Source organism: Pollachius pollachius, assembly GCF_949987615.1.
Source record: "Pollachius pollachius genome assembly, chromosome: 1".
NCBI classification, from domain to species: Eukaryota; Metazoa; Chordata; class Actinopteri; order Gadiformes; family Gadidae; genus Pollachius; species Pollachius pollachius.
Window position 1 is genome coordinate 18,501,891 of NC_136934.1, and position 23,374 is coordinate 18,525,264.

General features: G+C 47.4%; 2 protein-coding genes across 2 annotated transcripts; both read right to left on the bottom strand.

Annotated features, from left to right (window-relative positions):
• Positions 1 to 1,267, bottom strand: nkx2.7 (NK2 transcription factor related 7; the record flags this gene model as incomplete). The annotated part of the gene is made up of 2 exons (XM_079742800.1): positions 1 to 599; positions 1,000 to 1,267. The coding sequence occupies 2 exons, from the start codon at positions 1,265 to 1,267 to the stop codon at positions 1 to 3; spliced, it is 867 nt and encodes a 288-aa protein (XP_079598926.1).
• Positions 1,268 to 10,963: 9,696 nt separating this feature from the next.
• On the bottom strand, positions 10,964 to 16,637 carry stc1 (stanniocalcin 1; the record flags this gene model as incomplete). Its single annotated transcript, XM_079732963.1, has 4 exons — positions 16,511 to 16,637; positions 14,281 to 14,423; positions 13,495 to 13,706; positions 10,964 to 11,285 (listed from the first exon to the last, which is right to left on the bottom strand). Exons 1-4 carry the CDS (start codon positions 16,623 to 16,625, stop codon positions 10,964 to 10,966), a joined length of 792 nt encoding a protein of 263 aa, XP_079589089.1. The 5' UTR covers positions 16,626 to 16,637.
• Positions 16,638 to 23,374: the final 6,737 nt, after the last annotated feature.

Genomic DNA, 23,374 nt, shown 5'->3' on the forward strand with positions numbered 1-23,374 from the left:
TTAATCGAGCCAAAATCTTGACGGCTGAATGTGTCCGAAGCTGACCGTCCCGTTAGAAGGTCCGTAACGAGCGTCCATCAGGCCCAGGTCAGCCGGGTGGCGGTCAGCCGTCTGAGCGGCGGTTAGGTGGGTGAGACAAGCGACCGACACGTTGTTGTTGTTGTAGCCGTACAAGGCGTCGGTGTAGCGGTAATATCCACAGCCTGGACCGGAGATCCCAAGAGCCCCACCGCCCTGCCCTGCCGCTGCACGAGCCCCTGCGGCCTGGCAGACGAGCTGCCCGTCCCGAACCAACACCGGGACCGACACTCTCCTCGGGGGGTGTGAGAGGGCCGGGTAGCCCGCTAGCTCCAACGACTGGTCTTGTCGCTGCCGCTTGCATTTGTACCTCCTGTTCTGAAACCATATCTTGACCTGCGTGGACGTCAGCTCCAGCAGGTGCGCCAGGACGTTCCGCTGCTCCGCGCAGAGGTAGCGCTGCTGCGTGAAGCGCTGCTCCAGCTGCGCCACCTGAGCCGCGGAGAACAGAACGCGAGGCCGTGGCGGCGGTGCGGCCTTGGGCTTCACGGGGCGAGGAGAAATGTAGTGGCCGCTTGTTTCTACACACAAAAACATAGAAAATAACCATTACTAAATGTGCACATTTTCAATAGCCCGTCAATGACTGAGATATTGACCGATATTTAAACCAAAATATGTCTTTAACTATATGTTCGCCAATTCAATTTTCACCAAGGCCTCTCACCAAGGCCTGTGTGTGTGTGTGTGTGTGTGTGTGTGTGTGTGTGTGTGTGTGTGTGCGCGCGCGTGCGTACGTGCGTGCGTTTGCGTGTGTGTGTGTTTCTGTGTGTGTGTGCGCGCGCGTGTGTTTGCATGTGTGTGTGTGTGTGTGTGTGTGTGTGTGTGTGTGTGTGTGTGTGTGTGTGTGTGTGTGTGTGTGTGTGTGTGTGTGTGTGTTCTGTGTTTCTGTGTTTCTGTGTGTGCAAACTGCACACTCACCCCGGTCATTAGATTTAACTTCTGGTAACAACAGGGTTCTCCGGGTATCGAGGTTCCCTGTGCGTTTCCTCGGCGTCCCCGAAACGCGCTGATCGCCGTGATCACTCTCCAGCCTGGCGAGCGCGTCTTCCGGTCGGGCGACGTCCAAACGGGGCATGGAGGCGGCACGAGCAGACAACAGGAACCGGTCCTCAGATGTGTGGTAAAGGTCCAGCTGAAGTATGTCCTTGATTGAAAACGGCGTTAACGCGACGGTATGGAAACTCATTCCTTTTGCTTTTGATTACGGAAGAGTTCCAGTTAAGATGTAAAGACACTATGGGTACCCTTGGCTCTAACCAGTGGCGTCATTGGGAGATGAGGTGTCTCACTGCGTGAACCCGGAGAGGTGGATTACCTGTTGGTACTCTCAGAAGACCTCCCCAGATCGTCGGCCAATGGGCCTCTCGGATTTGGACTGGTTTGCCCTCTGGACTGATCACTAACTACTGGTCTCATCACAACACTCTGAAGGAGCAGGCCTACAGCAGGATAAAGGGCCTATACACCACGTCAACACTGTAGACTCTACAGCGTTGTGGAGTGTGGAAACAGGGTTGTACAGTGTGGATGTTTCAGTAAAATGTTCCTCTACAGCGTAGAGGAACATTTTACTGAAACATCCACACTTAACATTTGTTACTTCATTTGATGACGTTAGACCTCATACATATTTGTGAACCTTGATCTTTTTCTTATTTTACTTGTTTAATTTACTTTTATTTATCCTGACACATTAGGCCCAAAACATACAGTAATACTTCCCCTCCTCTCCCCCTGTTGGAGATCAGGAGCATGCTGCAGCCGAACACGGCAAACAACAGGAGGACACACATTTTCTAAGGCCTGGGTCTATTAAATGGCCAATGCAAGAACTTTTACTTTGTAACTTCATTTTGTACTTTTAACTTGAAACTTGTTTTCCTTTGAAAGTTCTATTGATTTTAGATTTTGTTCTTATAAGTCTTAAGAAACAGATACACAAAGATAAGATAAAGGTCGAGGCCCATGTGTTTGAGTCTGAGTCTGTTTTAATTAGGTTGAGAAAAAACTGCAGCTACACCCTACAAACACTAGTCTCTGTTTGACATTTAGTTCTTACACACAATATCTGTGTGTTTGATGAAACCTTTGTTTCTATATTTTATAACAACTATTATTATCTATTAGCTGTTGTCTTACGTGCATTCTGAATTAAATGTACCCATGTGAGTTTTGTTTTTTAAATTCAAAATCTCTGAGCGTTTGGAATGTTTTGCAGAATTAGAAAGAGTTCCTTCGAAGACGATGTTGGAAACAAACTCCATCTTTGGGAACCAACGCCACAGAGTTCCTCTTCTACCTCCACCAGAGGGGACAGAAACGTCGGCCATCAGAGCCGTGTGGTTCCAAGGTGTCAGTTTGATGGCTAAATGACTTAATTGGCTGATATGTCCTCTCAGCTCGGAGCAATACTTACGTCCCTCCCTGCCTCCGAGTGGCTTTCATCAAACCTCTCTATTGATTCCACCATTTGTCCCCCCACTGTAACTCAAGAAGGTAGCTAAGTACTGTTTACCACAAACTACCCCTAATTCATCATACAGTCAAACAGGAGGATGATAGCTTCTGAAAGAGGATCCAGCCCCCACGCACATTCAGGTAACAGACCACCGCTCTCTTATGACCAATGTTCTGCTGAAGACGCTCATCAAAACGTTACGTGAGATTGAAACGACCAGCAGTTTAACTGAACCACTTTGAGGAGGTGAAGAGTGGTGCAACCTAACACCCCACACAGTCACAGACACAGAGGCACTCTGACAAGGGACACTCCCTGTTCTTAAGGGGCCGGCGTACACATATTAATACAGTATAGCTCGTATTAGTGTTTATGAATGGTAAACAAGGAGCTTTTGCAAAAAGTGAAGCACTGCACTCAATGAACAATCAGTCCGTTGTACTCTGATAATCCCTTTTGGCCTTTATGTGAGCTCTTAGGGCGATGGCGACCACAGAAATAAAACGTTTTCTCAAAGGCAAAAAATGAATAGAATATCTAGGGTTTACTGACACATACAGCGTGAATACAGAAATAACATCGATGACCATAACACTGATTATCATACTCGTAGGGTGTAGGGTAGCATTCACTTTAATGTGTTTATTTTCTATCTACAATCGCTGTTAAGTAATCCATAAACAAACCTTCTAACAGGGACAGTAAACATAAAGAGGAATATAATATTGTAATTATATGTAATTATGATTATATATTCATCAATGCGTGCACACACACACACACACACACACACACACACACACACACACACACACACACATACACACACACACACACACACACACACACACACACACACACACACACACACACACACACACACACACACACACAATGGCGTGAAACATGTACAATGAGGTGAGGCAAGGAGCTGTTAAGGTGTCTCAGGTGTCTTGCTCATGAACACCTGGACATCGTTGTCATGAGGAGCCCAGGATCCAACCAGCGCCCCTGCTGTTGCCTGTTAGCAGCACATGTTGATATAATCCTATAATATCCAAGCAGCTAGCTACAGCTGCTTGGATATTATAGGATTATGTCACCATGTGCTGTTGAACCACTAGATGTCGCTGTCACACTGGTGTTCCAGAGGGCCTCAACGAGAGGTCTTGCTTGCGTTCTAGGAATCTTCTTCATTCGTCATTTTGTGGACACCAAGTGTCCCTAAATTACTGCATTTGTCACAACTGCATGAAATGTGTTTCTTTGTGTTGTATGTTGCCATATGGGTGCAGTGTTTCACACATGTTATGATGGTACATTTTTTTCGTTTTCTTAACCTGAATCAAAGCATACGTAACAATGCTGTCAGGTATACAGTGAGATGAACAGCGTACTGCTGCTCTCCTACTCTGTCCTATGGTGGACAGACAGAATTATCAGTGATGGCGTGCACATCCATCTATCGGTCCCTCTGTAACTATATATCCATCTGTCTATCCAAATAGCGGGCCCTGCAGAACATAGACTCCCCTCTCCTCATCTCTCTCTCCGTCTCATTTTCCTTCAGAATTGACAGCATGGTGGAAAGATCGCTGGTGTGATTGGAGTGGATGTAATCCTGCTCTGCTCCAGTCAGACTGCGTTTCACTGCACATCTGATTGGTCACGCTGCTGGTGAATAGACACTAGCTTCACGGGAAAGCGGAGGTCATAATGAACACACCGTGCAGAGGGAGAGGGCCCATGCCACACTACCCACAATGCATTGTTCTTCTGCCCCGGTCCAACTGCCTGCTGCGGGCTGGGTGCTTGGTGCTTGGTGCTGGGTGCTGGGGTCTAGGGGGTGGGTGCTAGGTGCTGGGTGCTGGGAGCTGGGTGCTAGGGGCTGGGTGCTGGGGTCTAGGGGATGGGTGCTAGGTGCTGGGTGCTGGATTCAGGGTGTTGGGCTGTTGGGTGCTGTGGGCTGGGTGCTGGGTGCTGCGGGCTGGGTGCTTGGTGCTGTGGGCTGGGTGTTGGGTGCTTGGTGCTGGTTGCTGGGTGCTGGGTGCTGTGGGCTGGGTGCTGCAGGCTGGGGGCTGCAGGGGTACCCCCACCCTTCCCCACCATCCGGCTTCCGCGACTCAAGGTCAGGAGGAAGAGGAGCAAACAATGTGGGACGCGTTGGCAGCTTTCAGACTGATGCCAACGTCACGCTGTCCCTCCAGGGTCCCTCTCTTTGTCTCGAGTGGAAAATGCCGGCGCCAACTCTGGACCTCAGAGCTCCACACAGACATTCTGGAGCTCGTCGGCTCATCCAGAGAGATTCAGCCACACGTTGACATCCAGTGTTGCCTGTAATAGAAGTACGTCCCAGTGGCTCATGAGGCGAACACTGGGGCTTCACAAGGACATTTCCCTTGAGAAGGACAGGCTTTATAGACAGACGAGAGGAGGCTCCACGGTGGAGGGTTGTCTTAGGATTCAACGTGGAGACTGAGACAGAGTCAACCAAATGATCGTTCGTCATGGCTTCTCCACTCTGCTCACCTTGTAGGGAGGTCGCCTGCTACGGTGCTGAAACACACCGCATGGGGTCAGTCCATCCAGACAACTCAGTGACAGTTTAAATGTCAACAACAATCCTTTTAGAAACGAGTTGATTCGAAGCAACAAGGAAAAAATGTCATTCACGTGCAACGCATGTTCTAGTGCTAAAGTGGATTCATTGATGAACCGGGAGGAGAGTGTCTCTGTTGGCGAAGGACATGATGTGTGCAGTGCTGCAGCATCACCTATCCATGAGAACAGAGAGCTACTGATGGAGAGAGGGCGAGAGAGGGGGAGAGAGGGAGGGAGTGGGAGAGGGGGAGGGAGAGGAAGAGAGGGGGAGAGAGGGAGGGAGTGAGGGAGGGAGGGAGGGGGAGAGAGGGAAGGAGAGAGAGCGAGAGAGAGCGAGGGGGAGAGGGAGGGAGGAGAGATAGGAATAGAGGGAGGGGGAGAGAGAGAGAGAGAGCTGGAGGGCGAGGGTGGGAGGGAAGGAGGGGGAGAGAGAGGGATGGAGGGAGAGAGAGTGAGAAGGAGAAAGGGAGAGAGACTAATTAAAAGAGAGGGATTGAAGGAGAAAGAGAGAGAGGAAGAGAGAGAGAGAGAGAGAGAGAGAGAGAGAGAGAGAGAGGGAGCCCTACAGGAACTTCCTCCTCTAAATAGGCATGAAATGATATCTCTGACTGAGATAATGTCCACAGAGCTGTTCTTGCTGTAAACTCTTCCTCTTTCCTCCTCAGGCTCTCAGAAAACCAAACAGCCACTTCTGCAGTTTCAGCGCGTTTGGGCTCAACTTTAAGAAAGTTCATTATTCATCTGGAGGTGGTGCTGGCTGTTCCCTGATGATACTTTATTCCCCAACCTTCTGAGAAGTTGACCCCTCTGGTGGGTTAGATTCACAGGACCATTCAATATGTCACAGATAGAAAAACAGGTGTCACTCAGAACAATAACTACGGGTGCCTAAAGGGATCATTACCTTAATGGGTGATGGACACCTGTGTGTGTGCTACGCTGACACGCCTGTGAAAGGCTCTTTTCACTGTCCTCAAGCTCCCAGAGCCACTGACAGATCAGGACCAGGCTGCAAGAGTGCTTTATCTTAAAACGTGATCCTTTGAAATATCATCTTCCACTCAATAAAGGCCCACAGGGGACGATGGGTAAGAATAGCAGAGGCAACAAAATGAAATATGGATTTTAATTCAAATGATAACTTTGGATCAAGTATCTGTGTACCATTGTTGGGTGGGCAGAGTTCATGTGAGTTTGGCTGCTGTGTTGGGTTATGTTTGACCATTGTCTACATGTTTGTAGTTTCTGGTCAGTATTTGGGGTTGAAGGGGAGTGGAGGTCAGAGCAGGCGACTACAGACTGTGACTGATGGCGTTGCAGTCTTGGTTCAGCCTGTTCTGGTTTGGACACCTTCAATAGGAGAGCCCTTTGTGAGGAACATCTCTGTGTGGCAACCATATCTCAAAGCCTTCTGGGCCACTTTGAACTTTCAGATGTCGTGAAAATAACATTGAGCCACACATTTCGTACCATATGCCAGATATGATAAATGTTTTATTTCTGATCAACAAAATACACACAATCTATGTATTTGTATCTTCATGACTATTCAGTACAGAGAGAGCCCATCCATATACACAGTAGGGTATATATGGAGATGGGCAGATTTAAAGTGCAAGTGATTCACAAGGATCCATCATGCGTATCATAGCATCTGTTTCAGGGCTTCAGTAATCTCCCCCAGTCCGTAGTAACATTAGAGTTTTGTAATAAAATAAACTTACATTTTCTATTTCCTGTCTATTGTTATTGTTTACTGGTCATTGAAGCCTTCTGGTTTTGTTTTAAGCACGCTTTTATTTCAAGTCTTGAGAGGAATGAGTACCATGAGGAGTCAAAGGGTGGGAGTGGGAGAGTCTAGTCCCTATAGAGTATAGGGAGTATAGCCCCTATAGAGTATAGAGAGTAAAGTCCCAATAGAGAGTGAGTCTAGTCCTATAGAGTATACTCTCTAAAGAGAGTATAGCCCCGACAGAGTGTATACAGAGTATAGCCAATATAGAGAGTATAGAAAGTATAGTCCCTATATAGAGTATAGAGTATAGTCTTATGGAGTATAGAGTGGATTGTCCCTTTAGAGTATAGTCCTATAGAGTATAGAGAGTATAGAGTATAGTCCCTATAGAGTATAGTCCTATATAGTAAAGTCCCTATAGAGTACATGTCCTATAGAGTATAGAGTATAGTCCCTATAGGGTATAGTCCCTATAGAGTGTATAAAGTATAGTCCCTAAAGAGTATACTCCCTATAGAGTCTAGTCCCTATAGAGTATTGTCCCTCTATAGTATCGAGTCTAGTCCCTATATAGTCTAGTCCCTATAGAGTCTAGTTCCTATAGAGAACATTCCCGATAGAGTAAAGTCCCCATAGTGCTGGGACAGAAAAGCACAAGTCAATCAGCCTGACCTGACCCACTGTACCCACAAGGAAAAGGTTTTCTCCTGCATTGTTAAGTTTTTGTGATTTTCCTGACAGCCTTCACGGGGTAATGTTAGGTTTCTTGATCTGATCACAACAGACACATTCAATAGACAGGTACATTCTCCAAGTGACCCTAACATATGACTCTTAAAAAAATAATAAAACACAACAAACAAGTTGCACTACCTTAAAGTAAATTAAAAAGAGGAATAACAAATGATGTACAAGTTTACAGAAAACGGAGAAAAGGAATCCCAAATCCCACATCAGGACGTTTTCAATGTCCACTAATACCAGGTTTACTCAACATTGGGGGTACAAAAGAAGAAAGCAGCCCCAGCATTGGGGTCTCAAGGGGGACGGCATCGAGGGGAGAACAGGCGTGTTTAGCAGCAACTGGTGGGCTTCATGGACAACCGAGAAACAGAAATATCAGCACAACAACGAGACGCCTGGTGAAAAACAGATTCAGACGGACTCCTCTTCCACTGCCTTAATGTGTGTTTAAGGTGCACGTGCTGAAGGTTTCAAGGCCCTCATAGTGGTTAAGATGCAAAGTGCAGATTAAACACAGAGTGTGTCGTTAGGGAGATACACCAGTTTGACCAGTCTCTGGGCTCCCAGTAGCTCTGGGAGAACGCTTCTCTTTTCTAAGAGAGAGAGATAAAGAGAGAGATAGAGAGAGAGAGAAAGGGAGAGAAAGAGAGGGGGGGGGGGGGGGGGGGGGGCGAGAGAGAGATAGAGAGAGAGAGAGAGAGAGAGGGAGATAGATATCGAGAGTGAGAGAGAGAGATAGGTAGAGAGAGAGGGAGAGAGACGGAGAGAGAGAAGGAGGGAGAGAAAGAGAGATGGCTGAAGGGACAGGAACAGGAAGTGATGAGCAGGTAGCCCCTCCCAGTTGTAGGATGAGAGTATATACATGCTGTTGCTTTCATTCCTACAGTAACAGTGGCCACTGAATGAACAAAAGGACATTGTGTGTGTGGCTATGAATTCTTTGTGTGTGATATTATTGCATAGTTTTGACATCTTAACATCACATCACAAAAGTTTAGGCAGAAAAAAAAAACCTGACCTTAAATAATATAATTTTCCTGGCATGCAATGTTTCCGTATGAAAGGGGAATCCATATGCTAAGTGATTTTTTTCTGGATCAGGGGTTACCTCAAAATTAACTAACCTAAATTGTTATCAGAACGTAAGGTTAAAAGAAAAGTCATAGGTCTTTACAATTGAAAGAAAATGGACCACTAAGTGTAACTGCAACATATTGACTGTAGCTGTGCCTGCAAGTATTTCACTTCATCATATCTTCCAGCTCAGGGGAATTTGTACTTTGCACAAACAGTTCTGTCATTAGTGAATCTAGTTTGAGACTAGTGTCTCAGCACCACTGCTCATCCACATGATAGAGGAAACATTAGCATAACCATACCTCCAACAGAGTTGGTATGACTGTACAAAGTGTCAGGATTTTAAACGATTGTCCACGCAAACCTATACTGGACAAAATCATTACATTCAATCTCAGATGTTAAATTCTCTCTCTCTAGCTGGCAAAAAAAAGAAGAAGTCTGGCCCACTTTTGTCCCCTTTTGTACAATCAACACTGGAGGCCTGGGCTGGGAACCACAGTCCAGGCAGGCGAGGTCACTAAGGGTCAGATGGGCTTGGAATGTCTTGGTCGTTTTGTGTTTGGAGATAAAATAGGAAAGAAATACTGGTTAGTCAGTGATGTCTGGTACTAAGGTACTTTATTCTGTATATCTCTCATGAAGGTTTCCATCGCTACATTAGCGTGTGACTGCAGCTAACGCTTAATGACATAATGGAGGAGCTAGTGAGGGGGACGCCCTCAGACAGGAACATCACAGAACTCCAATTATTAGACTACCAGGGCCCTTGGGTGATTGTGTTGTGTCTACATCATGCTAGCTATGACCGAATGCATTTGGGTTGAATTATTGAACACCGATTTACATCTTGGCACAGAAAATACAATACAATTATTAAGGTCCAAGATGTAATTTTGCACCAGTATTTGTTTGAGCTATGGTTTGTTTTGGGGGTGGCCTCCCTGCAACATATGGAGATAACTGACATGAATGGCCAACCTGACACCCTATGTCCAGCACAGAGTCATGACGCACGTCCTGTTCAGCCACAACTTAGTGTCCACTAACCTCTTTAACATGGAGCTCATGGCCTCACATGGAGCTGTGATATAACTGCATCTCTAAATGTCTATCATTGAAATAAGTAAAAATAAAAAAATAACTATAATGCCACAAAATAAACCCAAAAAATATTAAATAATATTGTAGGAAAATAAATATCAATATCATTCCAACAAGGCTTTTAAATAGTCATTCTCATTGTTTTCCCCCACTGGAGAACAGTGTGTAGGACGGACACCCTCATCATCAAACCGGTTACAGGATCCAGCAACATGGTCCCTTGTGTAGCGTAGAGCGCTGCAGTCTTCTGCAGTCTGCAGGGTCTGGAGGCGACACATGCAAGACAGCTTTTTTCTGAAGGAGAGATGGCAGTCCATGTCCTTGAAGAAAGATCTGAGATGTGTTTCCCTCAAGGATCATGGAGTTCATCCAGCCCTCAGAAAACAAGAACTGTTGTGCGATGGCTCTACACTATTTTGGTATCTCAGGAATAGCATTTAGGGCAGTTGGTCGGTTATTTGGTCAGTTTTTAAGGTAACCTTTCATTGATTATGGTGAACCCCCACACCCCACTCCATCACTACCAACCTCTCTCCTCAGAGCGATGTCCCCAGAGAGCTGGAGCTGTCGAGGAGGACTTAGTGCCGAGGATACGAGACGAGATGGCAGAAGATGAAGCTCATTTTCCAGAGCACATGCCCACTATTTGGTGGTTCATCAGAAACATCCAAAACACGGACACAATGCTCTTCTGGGACAAACTTTTTTGGATGAACAGACGCATGATGGCATGGTCTCTGTGTGTATGTGTGTGCTTTTCAAACCATGGACCCCTGGTGCAGTAGAGGTTTGAACCAGTAGGGCTGCTTTGTGCTTAGTCCCACGAGACCTCTGCTGGGGTTTCTCTCTGAGCGGCAGGGAGGGGAGGAACAGGAAACAGGACTGCTTTGCTAGACGTAAAAACAGCCACAGGTTCCATAATGGCGGCGTTGAAAAGGTTGTAGCGAACAGTCAATGGCGCCTAAAGCGTAAAGAATAGATAACATACAACAACAATCTAACTTCCATATCGACGTGAACAGCTTAAGGTGAGTTTCGTAGAGGTACATATTTCTTTTGACGTCCGGTCCAGCGGGAGGGGGATGGAGTCGGTCGTCTGTGCTTTTCGTCGTGATCTGACTCTTCATCGGAGGCGTTCTCCCGGCGCGGCGAGGGGGAGGCGGTTAGGAGCCGTCGGTGACCGAGCGCTTCTTCCCGATGTGCCCGGCGCCGGAGTCCCTGCTCCGCAGGCTGGGGGGCACCTTATACATGTGGGGCCCCTGGGCCCAGCGCCAGCCCCCGCGGCCCTCCGACCCGGTGGGCACAGCGGCGCTGGAGACGGAGACGGAGGCGGTGGCGGTGCTGGCGGACGGGCAGGCCTTGCTCTGCAGCAGCTGGACCAGCAGGGTCATCTCTGGGCCCAGCCGGGATACCATGCTCGCCCGCACACGGCCCACCGTGTCCTCGTCACAATCCATCAGGCTCTGGAGCAGCCGGCCATAGAACCTGCCACACACACACGCACGCACGCGCGCACACACACACACACACACACACACACACACACACGCACACAACACGTTCACATGCACATACACACACACATGCATACACACGCACATGCACACACGCATGCACATACATACGCACGCACACAAGCACCCATACACACACACAAGCATGCACACACACACACACACACACACAAAACACTTTGTTTATTTTACTCATATGAGACAATCTGTTTTGTCATCATGTGCAAGTCGCTCACGCCTTAACTAATTGGATAATTAGATTAACAGATTAAGCCGATTGTCACATTCTCCTCCCGTCATTACTTCTGCATAGTTTCCGTGCGCTCTGACGTGGTCAACATGTGACGCCACTCATCTTTTGTTTTTTTTTATGAGCACGGTGTCCCCCACCCAACCTGCTGAAATGCCGCCAGACAGCATTTCATTTTTTCAGACATGGAAGACACCGTTCAACCTCACAGGTGGAGCCTCACTGAAACAACGCCCGCTTTCAAACACCTGAAACGCTGGAGCAGAATGAGGACAAATGACAGCAGCTTGGACTGTAACTCAGAGAGTCTAAGGAGCATGAACTGCATCACATGCTCCAGCCGAGTGTACTGATGATGGGGGACTGGCAGGATGGTGTACAGTGGTGGAGCGGGTATAGGGACTCCCTTCTGAAAGGTTCCAGGTTCGATCCCCCATTCCTGCAGCCTTACTTGGGCCAATCATGAGCAGGTTGCCTCACCCCTACATGCTCATTGTGCCATGAATCTAATTCACCCCAAGAGTCTAAACAATGCTAATATCAGATGTGCACCATTGTGTTATAAGGGGCTCTGTAAGAATCAGGAAGCCCTTCTCCTGGTTGACCTCTTGGGAAAGTAAGAGCAGCCTACTGGCTCCGGCAAGGAGGGCGCTGAGGAAACGACCCCCTCTTATTACACTAATAATACCAACCCACTACACAGTGATATGAACGGGCTAAAATCAGCTCTTTATGTACTAGGGCCCTTGGGACGTTGGCATCACTTCCTTCCTTTTTCCCGGCAAAACGGTCCCAGTTCCAGTATAATAGAAACCAGCCCACAGGACTACACATTGGGACAGTCTCATCTTTATGTTAAAGTACAAGGTGTTCATATGCTGCCAGTTTAAAGCGATTCATGTAGCTAGCACTGCTGCCTTTGCTTGTATTTTGTTTATGTTGGTTTCCTCTGGGTGCGTGGGTTTCTTACTACAACAGAATACATCTATGTAAGATGAATGTTCAAAGGCACTATGCAGTAGACCTGGAGTCTGTTCACGGTTGCTGCCGGTGGCTGCTAGTGATGGTTAGATGGTTAGTGATGGTTAGTGGCTGCTAGTGATTGTTAGACATTCCTAGTGATGTTAGTGATGATTAAATGCTCCTAGTGCTGCTAGCGATGTTTAAATGTTACTAGTGCTACTAGTGATGGTTAAATGCTCCTAGTGATTGATAAACTTGTCTAGTGATGCAAGTGATGGTAACATGCTCCTAGTGCTGCTAGTGATGGTTAAATGCTCCTAATGATGCTAGTGATGGTTAAATGCACCTAGTGATTTTTAAATGCTCCTAGTGACGCTAGTGATGGTTAAATGCTCCTAGTGATGGTTGAATGCTCCTAGTGATGGTTAAATGCTTCTAGGGCTGCTGGTGATGGTTAAATGCTCCTAGTAATGTTAGTGGTGGTTAAATGCTCCTAGTGGTGGTTGAATGCTCCTAGTGATGGTTAAATGCTCCTAGTGATGGTTAAATGCTCCTAGTGATGGTTAAATGCTTCTAGTGCTGCTGGTGATGGTTAAATGCTCCTAGTGATGGTTAAATGCTTCTAGTGCTGCTGGTGATGGTTAAATGCTCCTAGTGATGTTAGTGATGGTTAAATGCTCCTAGTGGTGGTTGAATGCTCCTAGTGATGGTTAAATGCTCCTAGTGATGGTTAAATGCTTCTAGTGCTGCTGGTGATGGTTAAATGCTCCTAGTGATGTTAGTGATGGTTAAATGCTCCTAGTGGTGGTTGAATGCTCCTAGTGATGGTTAAATGCTCCTAGTGATGGTTAAATGCTTCTAGTTCTGCTGGTGAAGCTTAAAGAATAGTAAAGGCAGGATAAAGACCCTTCTTGTTGTACAACGCTCCCCCTTGTCCCTGGGGGACCAGGAGGAGGAGGGAGCTGACCTGTTGGGGAAATGGCTTGGCAGCTGGGCCACCTCTCCGATGGCGTCAGGGTTGGTGCGGGCCACGGTGCACAGGTCCAGCTTGCTGTAGCACTCCTCCTGCACCTCCGAGATCATCCTCTGGAAGGTGGAGCAGCGGCGGAGGGTGGAGAAGGCCTTGGAGGTGATGCCGTTAGCGATGCACTTCAGACTCTCCTTCACAAAGGCTTTACCCTGAAAACAAGGACCGTACGGACTGTTAGCATTAAAATGAAGGTAAAAGCTTTAGCCTGTTAGCATTTACATGAAGGTCAAAGCCTTACCCTGTTAGAATTAACATCAAGGTCAAAGCTTAACCCTGTTAACGTTAACATTAAGGTTAAAGCTTTAAACCTGTTAACATTGACATGAAGGTCCGCGGTTTCCCCTTAACATTAACATTAACGTTAAAGCTTTACCTTGTTAGCATTAACATGAAGGTCAAACCTTTACCCTGTAAGCATTAACATTAAGGTCCAAGCTTTACTCTGTTAGAATTACCATTAAGACAGGTGTTGGGGGGGGGGGGCTCATGGCTCATGGCATTAGCTTAGGTCTTCCACTGGGAGATTAACTTTGAAATGATACCCAGAAACATTCCCAATAACAACGTGCTTTACGAAACCCATGAGGTCATTCAATGTTTCACACTGTTGTATACCCCATGCATAACGGCATGCATCCCCACCATATAGCTCATTCATCCACACTGTCCTGTCCTCAGAGACCTCCGAGCGATGAACACATGAGGGGTGAACGACAGGAGTACCTGCGTGTCGAGCTTGGCTGCGCTGTACAGGAAGGCCCTGCAGATGTGGTGCATGCCATCCGTGTCGCAGGTGGAGTTCTCCAGGCAGGCGAAGGCCCCGCAGCCCACCTGCAGGGCGCCGCTGAGGCACCGCGCCACGTCGGCTGTGGAGGGAGACGGACGTCAGCTCGCCGGCCAATGAAACAAAGAGGACCGTCAGGCCACCGGCCAATCAGAGACAGGCCGACAGCCCACAGGCCCAATCGGAGACAGGCCGTCAGCCCTCCGGCCAATCAAACAGAGACATACCGTCAGCTCACCGGCCAATCAGAGACAGACCGACAGCCCACAGGCCCAATCAGAGACAGGCCGTCAGCCCTCCGGCCAATCAAACAGAGACATACCGTCAGCTCACCGGCCAATCAGAGACAGACCTTCAGCAACCTCGTTAGGCTTGTTAACATCGGTGAACAATGAGGGGACCAAGTAAAGAGTATTGTGTTTCCTTTGGGCTCTGTGATGTACGATACCGGACCCTGACTGTGTGTTGGTATGTGGGCTCCGAACTTTAAAATAAGTGGGTCATGGTGTAAAGCATTTTGTGGAGAAAACCTTGTGTCACCATTTCAGTATGGATCGTCACACACAAGCACACACAGACACAGACACACACACACACACACACACACACACACACACACACACACACACACACACACACATATGCAAGCACACACAAAGGCCAAACTCACTTACGCACACACAAGCACATGCAAACACACAGACACACTAACAAGCACATGCACACACACAGACACACACACACAAAAAGCATGCACGGAGGCCAACCGCACTCACGCACACACACAGACACACATACACACACACACAAACACACACACACACACACACATACACACACACACACACACACACAAGCCTGCACGGAGGCCAACTGCAATCACGCACACACAAGCACATGCACATTTACACACACACACACACACACACACACACACACACACACACACACACACACACACACACACACATACATACGCAAGCACGCATGAAGGCCAACAACACTCGCGCACACACTCACACACACAAACTGCACTTAGCAGCTTTGGTCAAACACTCAAAAGAAAAAGAAATAGGGCCACAGACCAATACTGCATAAACATTGTGGGTGCACCAAATATGAATACGGTAATACTGCACTCTAGAGTCAGAAACACACACCACGACCCCCCACCCTCCTCTCTCTCTTCCATTCTCTCTCTTACTCTCTATCTACTTTTCTCAAGGATGAGGATTTTTTTCTCATGGTTTGGTAATGACCTTTGTATCACCGTTCTTAATTTTTAACTGATATTTAGATGAAAACAACCAAAGGCTCACACACACACGCACACACACACACACACACACACACACACACACACACACCCACACCCACACACACACACACACACACACACACACACACACACACTTTACAAACGGAAAGGCATAGTACGCCACGTGCGTGAGGCGCACACACGCCCTCTCCGGTGTCACGCGGAGGAAGCTGGACTGCGACCCGTCTCCATCCTGCGCCTCTCTTTGAAAAGTCATGCGTGCCAAATGAAAAGAAGAGTGAGCTGAGTTTCCCTAATGCGAACTGTTAACGGGTGACTATAAAATACCCTACGTTAAATCACCGCCTCGGGGACCCAAAAACTGATAACCGGCGTCCACCGGAGACGAGGCTCGGATTGGTGTTCAGCTGCCTCGTCCGATGATGCCGTTGTGACCAGAGAGCACTATTAGCGCCACTTGAAGGTTACACGGATGATTCGAAACGCGTTACTGTCTTAAAGCGAAAAAGAAGGCTACTTAAGTGCTGTAAAATCCTCCTAGATGGAGGGGGACCTCTGCAGTGGAAGGCGACCACCGGCATCCAGCCTCAGCATGACACAGCCTGCTGCACGCACACAAGTGTCAGCGAGATGCTCATGCTACTCATCTGTTGCCGGTTCACCTACAGCCTACCGGCATCCCCGTGGATCACGGAAACACTACGGTACCGAGACAAGGCGATCTGCTGCAAAAGCCACATATATGCAGACTGTGCACAGAGTCAACATAAGGTAGGAACGGGATTTAGTATGAATGTTCATAAAGAGAGAGAGAGAGAGAGAGAGAGAGAGAGAGAGAGAGAGAGAGAGAGAGAGAGAGAGAGAGAGAGAGAGAGAGAACGCTTACTTACAAGGGCTATTGGACGAGAAGCGTGTTCTCCTGGGTGAATAGGACTCGTTCTGGTCCAGCTCATTTGCAGATGCGTTAAGCAACATCAAAAGAAAAACTCCGGTCCTCCAAGGCATCGTCCTCTTAAGACAGATCTACAGTATTAACAGTGAATAAAATGTGTCCTGATATATTGGACATTCAGAGGACTGACGCTCCCCTACGCTTCACTGTACGCTACGCCGTAGCAGAATCAATGAAAGCTGTAATACAAGTACAGGCTACCATCTACTGAACGCTGCAGCTGTCTCGCGTTGGCCTCCACGCTCCTTTTGACTTGGATGACAGATAGAAGCGGTGTGGAGTCTGCATGGGTTTATATGGAAGCGTTGAACGTTACGAGGTGCCCTCCCGGACCAATCAGAACGCAATATTCAAGAGCAAGTCTTTCCAGTGTATTATTAACTGACCACACACTTTTGTCGTTCATTTAGATTAGCATCAAGATTTCGATCACGTCAGTGAAATAGCTTATGAAAAGATTTTAATATTCATTGCTGTGATTTTTATAATTGGAAAAAATGAGTAGGCTATTGGCTAAATATTCACGATGCCCCAGTGATTTAATTCTCCACAAAATGATCTGCAATGCTAGGCTTGAATGAGATCTTTGATTTCCGTTGTTTAGTTGAAAGCATAACAGCAGTCCTCATGTCCCTGAACTCCTCATGGGAAGGTTCCCCAAATCCCCCAGTTCCCCACCTCCTCATCAGAGTAGAGGTGGATCCTGAAAATCCACCTCAATCCATTTCAACGTGCTTTCAGACCACACCAATGTGTACTTCATTCAAAATCAGTTGAAACACACTCGGTCGTACGTTAAAGTCCCTGCCCAAACACTTAGGCAGAGTATTCAAACAACATGACTTCATTGCTCTTTATAACATTTCATTAAACCGTGTGCAGTAATGCATGGTTTATAGGGGGGGGGCACTTAGTATTAACAGCATCACGTTGAGCGGTCTACCTGGGAGTATCTTGTTGATGGACAGCGTGGACATCATGCTCCGATCTAACCCTGCTCAGAGTCAACGGGCAGGAGATGATGATATATTTGTGTGTGTGTGTGTGTGTGTGTGTGTGTGTGTGTGTGTGTGTGCTTGCGTGTGTGTGAGGTGTACCTCCTCTTTGTCCAGTATACTGCTCAGAACAACTGATTGTGTTCTTCGTGGGCCACAGTACCCAGAGTGCAGAGATCCCCAACAGACACCTTTGAAAGAGGAACAGCATGGGGGAAAGACGGGTTGATGCTGAGCTCATTCGAAGCTTACCTGCTGGTCAAGGCTTTCTTTGCCAGGAAACCTTTCCTCATTGGCCCATTTGGACAAATCACAAAAGGCATGCTGTATTTGATTTGGTACATGTTCTGGATCAGTCGTGGTCATAGGCTCTCAGATGCCTTGAGGTGCAAGCTTTAGATGGTCAGCTGTAGTCCTTAGGGTGCAAGCTTAAGATGGTCAGCTGTAGTCCTTAGGGTGCAAGCTTAAGATGGTCAGCTGTAGTCCTTGGGGTTAAGATTTCATGTTTCCAAAAAAGAAAAAATGAAGAATCCACTTTTTGAGGTCGTGCATTTGATTTCTGCTGTATGATGAGCTTTGATCATGTGACTATAACCCCCCTCTTCTGCTCTACCTCACACACACATTCACACACACACGCACGCACACACACGCACACACACACACACACACACACACACACACGCACGCACACACACACACACACACACACACACACACACACACACACACACACACACACACACACACACACGCACACACACACACACACACGCGGTTGTCTTCAACCAAGAAACTGGAAAAAACGGACAGAAACACACAAAAAAACACAACAACCTCAAACACAACACAAGAAACCACTAATCCCAAACGCTCTCTTGCATAACGTTAGCTCATGGAGTAGCGTGAATGCTGTCTAATAACCAGGCATGCATGGCTCTTGGTGTGGGAGACCTCCATTGGTTAGGGTCCGGGTGGGTCTGAGGGCATCCCCCGGGTCCAGGTCCGGCCCAGGACCCCCATGTGGGACGTGGTCTTCACAGTACCTTGGTCCCAGCAGACTCTTACTTGTGGAGGCTGCCAAACTGTAAACACATGAGGAGGAAACTATATCTGGATTTTTCTCCTCGCATGGAGGATAATGAATTCCTTTGTCAGGTCGAAAGAAAGTGATTCGCCGTTTGTTAGCGAATATAACAGAGACACCCATTGGCAAAGTGTTGGGGGGGTGGGGGACTTTGGGGGGGATTGTGGGGCAGGAGGGGGAGGAGGACGGGAGGAGGGGGAGGGTTGCTGTGCAGGGTTCAATGAAAGGACAAATGTCTTCCAGAGAACAAGCCCATACAACGATCCGCTGCAACCTGAGCGCTTTGCATTCATTTACATCGAGCTGGAGGATTTTATGATTACAGATCACTTTGCAAATGCGATGAAACCAATAACACAGAACTCTCACGGGCATGGACCACATCCCACACTTTTACAAGAGAATTATCTAAAATATTGAATACCTTTGTTCTTAAAGGTTAAAGTTATCTACTGTTTCTCGTTTGGTTTTCGTTTTGCTTGCAAACCAGTTCCACGTCATAGCCCTATAGGCCTGCACAATTTTCCAGGATGTAATATGCAGAATATTAGTTCCTTCATTCCTTTCTTTGGACGTTTGTTAAATCCGTGAGAGGAGTACTTTTATAGTATGGGTACTATGTTGTACTTTTTCAAATTGTAAATACATCATGAAACCTCAACCAGAGTAGAGGTCTCATGTTGAGAACATCAGGGTACATACAAGTGGACACTGCTGGCTCGTCCTTACTCTGCACTCAGTGTGTAGCGTGAAGAACCACAGGGCTCTGCTGCAGCGCTGGCTCCAGGTCAGCTCATAACCACAGAAGAACAACACGGCTCCTCTGAACTTAAGAGGGGCCATGTTCTTCTGTGGTTATGAGCTGACCTGGAGCCTGTGCTTTACATTCTAAAGGCTGGCAAGAGCTCTTCGGCAATGGTCTGGTGGAACGATGGGCTCCCCTTGCAGATGTCCAGTGTATAGAACCAGTGCAGTGGACAGAACCAGTGTACAGAACCAGTGTATAGAACAAGTGCAGTGTACAGAACCAGTTGACGGATCCACTGGACAGTATCAGGGTACAGTACCAGTGTACAGTACCAGTATACAGAACCCCGGAAAAAAAGCAGTGTAACATGTTACAAAGCAGAGCGACTTCCATTAGAATGGAACACATGCAGTCTTACATGAGGTTCTCAGTCTGGGACACACTATACTGATACTCTTCTGCCCTTAGTAAGTAAGTAGTAAGTAAGTAAGTAAGTTACAAGTGAGAAGTTAAGCTTTATTTACAAAACAACTTCTCAAGCAAAAAGTGTATAACAGAAAGAATGCATAACAACAACAATCACAATCAATCATAACTCCAACAAGATACAATGATAAACAAACAGAAACAGGCATTAACATGCAGTGGTTAAAACAACAGGACACCATCTACTCATACAAAGTCTGCCTGATATTTCTAATATTGCTGAATCTGGAACACTGCTGTACCCTAAAGGATGTTCTGGGAATGTGAGTTCCAAAGCCCCCGGTTCAGTACCAGAAGTGAACCAGAAGTGTGCTGCACTGAGCTGTTCTCTTAGTGTCTGCTTCACGTCAAAGTTTGAGTTAGACGGAAACGTTATTATCGCTACTAACGACCGTATTGTATTTAACTAAACAATGATTGATCTACGGTCGAAGCTAATCTTAGTCTAGGGTCCTCTAGCGGTCAGGGAGGGACCTGCATCTTATGTCCTGCTGGAGGCGGCCGCCTGCGTGGGATTGGCTCCGTAGAAGCTGGTCTCTACATGTATGTCCACAGTCCCGTCACCCCGAAAACCCCGGGGGGGGGGGGGGCAGGGTCTCAGGAGGTAGAGAGGTTGCTGGTTGGATCCCTGGCTCCTCCTAGCTGAGTGCCAAGGTGTCCCTGAGCAAGGCTCCTCCCCCTTGCTGACCTGCCTTCTGCCTCATCGTTGTATGAATGGATGCATGCAAGGTATTCATTTTGATTCACTTTCAGTGGCCTTTATAAATGAAGTCCATTTAGCGTTTAAACACAAACACAGACTTCACTCACTAACTTTGAATGGTGTTCCGCAGGGGACTAAGATGGACCCTGCATCCCCACAAGCCTTAGTGCCAGCTTAGACAGATCAGAAGTTATCGGTTTGGCCATGAGAAGGCACGTTCCATGAGTAAAAATAGTTTGATCGTTTATGTTGACATCACACACACATACACACACACACAGGCAGGGTACCTGAGGGGGTGTGGCCTGTGGTCTATAAGTAGGCTGTGGACCATTCTGCCATCTGGTATCTGTTGCGCCCCATCTGGATCCGTCTTCAGTGCAGGCATCTCAGGAATACATGTTGGAATGCGGCCCACATCTGCTCTCACAGACAAGTGTTTTCAATTACAAACTTTAAATGTCTCCTAAACTCAAAGTGTTGGTCTTTTTATAGGCAGCGTGGCGGTAAACACTGTAAAGCGATAAATAACCATTCCAACGGGCGAGGTGGACCGACGTGTGAGACGGCTCTGATCCCGGGACACGGCGATGTGTGTGTGTGTTTGCCTTTGTGTGTGTTCGCCGTTGTGTGTTTGTGTTTGGGTTTGTTGGCCAGTGTGTGTGTGTGTGTGTGTGTGTGTGTGTGTGTGTGTGTGTTTGCGTGCGTGCCTGCGTGCGTGTGTGTGTGTGTCTGTGTGTATGCGTGTCTATGTGCATATGTGCATAAGTGTGTATGTTTTCGTGTGTATGTATACATATGTGGGCGAGTGTATGCATGTGTATATATGTTTGTGTGGGTGTTCGGTGTGTTTGTGTGTGTGTGTGTGTATGTGTGTGTGTGTGAGTGTGTGTGTATGTATGTCTGTGTGGGTGTTGCGTTCGTGCGTGCGTGTGAGTATGTGTGTATTCAGCTTAACGCCAGGGGATAGATCCTATCCAGCAGCCCAAAAGGTGTGCAGATCTGTGAACAGATCTGGCTGAAGGGTCCTGGGTCATCTCCCCAGGATCCTCCAGCCAGATCTGTGAACAGCTCTCACGGTCCCACAACCAGAGCGTCAGGTGACTTCATGTGTGCAGGGCAGCGGGGGGCTAAGGTTAGGGGGGGGGTTTCATTTATTACCTATTTTATTTTCGGGTTTTGATTTCACTATTTCAATTTCAACGCGTTAATGGTGTACAGCGTCATAAAACAAGATCAAACTAGTTTCAGGTGATAAAACGAAATGAACAACTTTTTCATAGAGTAGGAATATATTAGTAACGTAAGATATTAAATGTTTATTTTTTATTTTTAGTACTTTTTATTAACAGCATGGTTGTAGGTTGACATCTGGCCGGCACCTCCTGCTCTTTACCTCAGAACACCGTGACTCACCTTATATTACTGAGTTGTATAAGTGCACCACAGTACAGGTGCATTCTTCTGAGCACGTGTGTTTTTTGGCCTGTGTGTGTTTGCGTGTGTGTGTCTGTGTTGGCCTGTGTGTGTTTTTGTGTGTGTGTCTTGGCCTGTGTGTGTTTGTGTGTGTGTGTGTGTGTGTGTGTGTGTGTGTGTGTGTGTTGGCCTGTGTGTGTGTTGGCCTTTGTGTGTTTGTGTGTGTGTGTGTGTGTGTGTGTGTGTGTGTTGGCCTTTTTGTGTTTGTGTGTGTGTGTGTGTGTGTGTGTGTGTGTGTGTGTGTAAGTGCATATGCAGGCGGGTGTATTTATGTGTGTATAGATGTGTGTGTGTGTGTGTGTGTGTTTGTGTTTATGTGTGTGTGTGTGTGTGTTAGCCTGTGTGTGTTTGTGTGTGTGTGTGTGTGTGTGAATGTTTGTGTGGGTGTTGTGTGTTTCTGTGTGCGTGTGTGTGTATGTATGTGTGGGTGTTGTGTGTGTGTTGGCATGTGTGTGTGTGTATCCAATGTAAGCAAATTAAAGCAACAATATTCCATGTATGCAAAACAAGGCTGACGCACAGGAAGTGGAAACCTCTAAATCCAAACAAGTCACTGCCCCCCCCTCCCGGACCCCCGCCCTTTTTTCCAATTTGCATACTAATGCTGTTTGTGATTTAATCTAGAGCCAGCCAATGGCTCAGAGTCAGAGAGGGCCCTCGTCACGCCATACTCTCTATCTATCACTTCGGCAGGACTCTGTAGCCCAACGCTGGAAACAGAGACCCAGTGTGTCTCCTCCTTCTGTCTCCTCAGTGCCTGACTGGAGGCAGATAAGATCGCCACTTGGGTGAGATCATGGCCTTTGCTACACATGGCCTTTTATATCATTTAACCTGGAAATTGTGTTCATGCTGGAAAAATGACAAACACCTTTGATGTCAGACTTGATGGATACAGAGCAGAGAGGAGATGCAACCGGTTGACCTATTTGAGTCCGGTGGAATGATGGTTTGTTCAGTCCCTCTCTAGTTCCAGGATCAGTGAGGGGCTGGGGAGGGCACTGTGGGTGCCAATGGACCAGCTTTAATGCTGAGAGGACACAAACGCTGAGAGAACATAAACGCTGAGAGAACACAACGTGGAAAGAACATGCATAGCGTGCCGCCTTAGCCATGATTCCACCGCTTCCTCATCAGTTCAGATAGAACTGGGACCACTAGACCACTCCCATAATGGTGGAGCCGGGGGGGGGGGGGGGGGGGGGGGGGGGGGGGCTGTAGTGGACAGGGGCTGTGGTGTTGAGACTCCCAGATAAAAGGTACTTGGTTTGATCCCCAATGCCAGCAGCCTAGCTCTAGGATGCTGA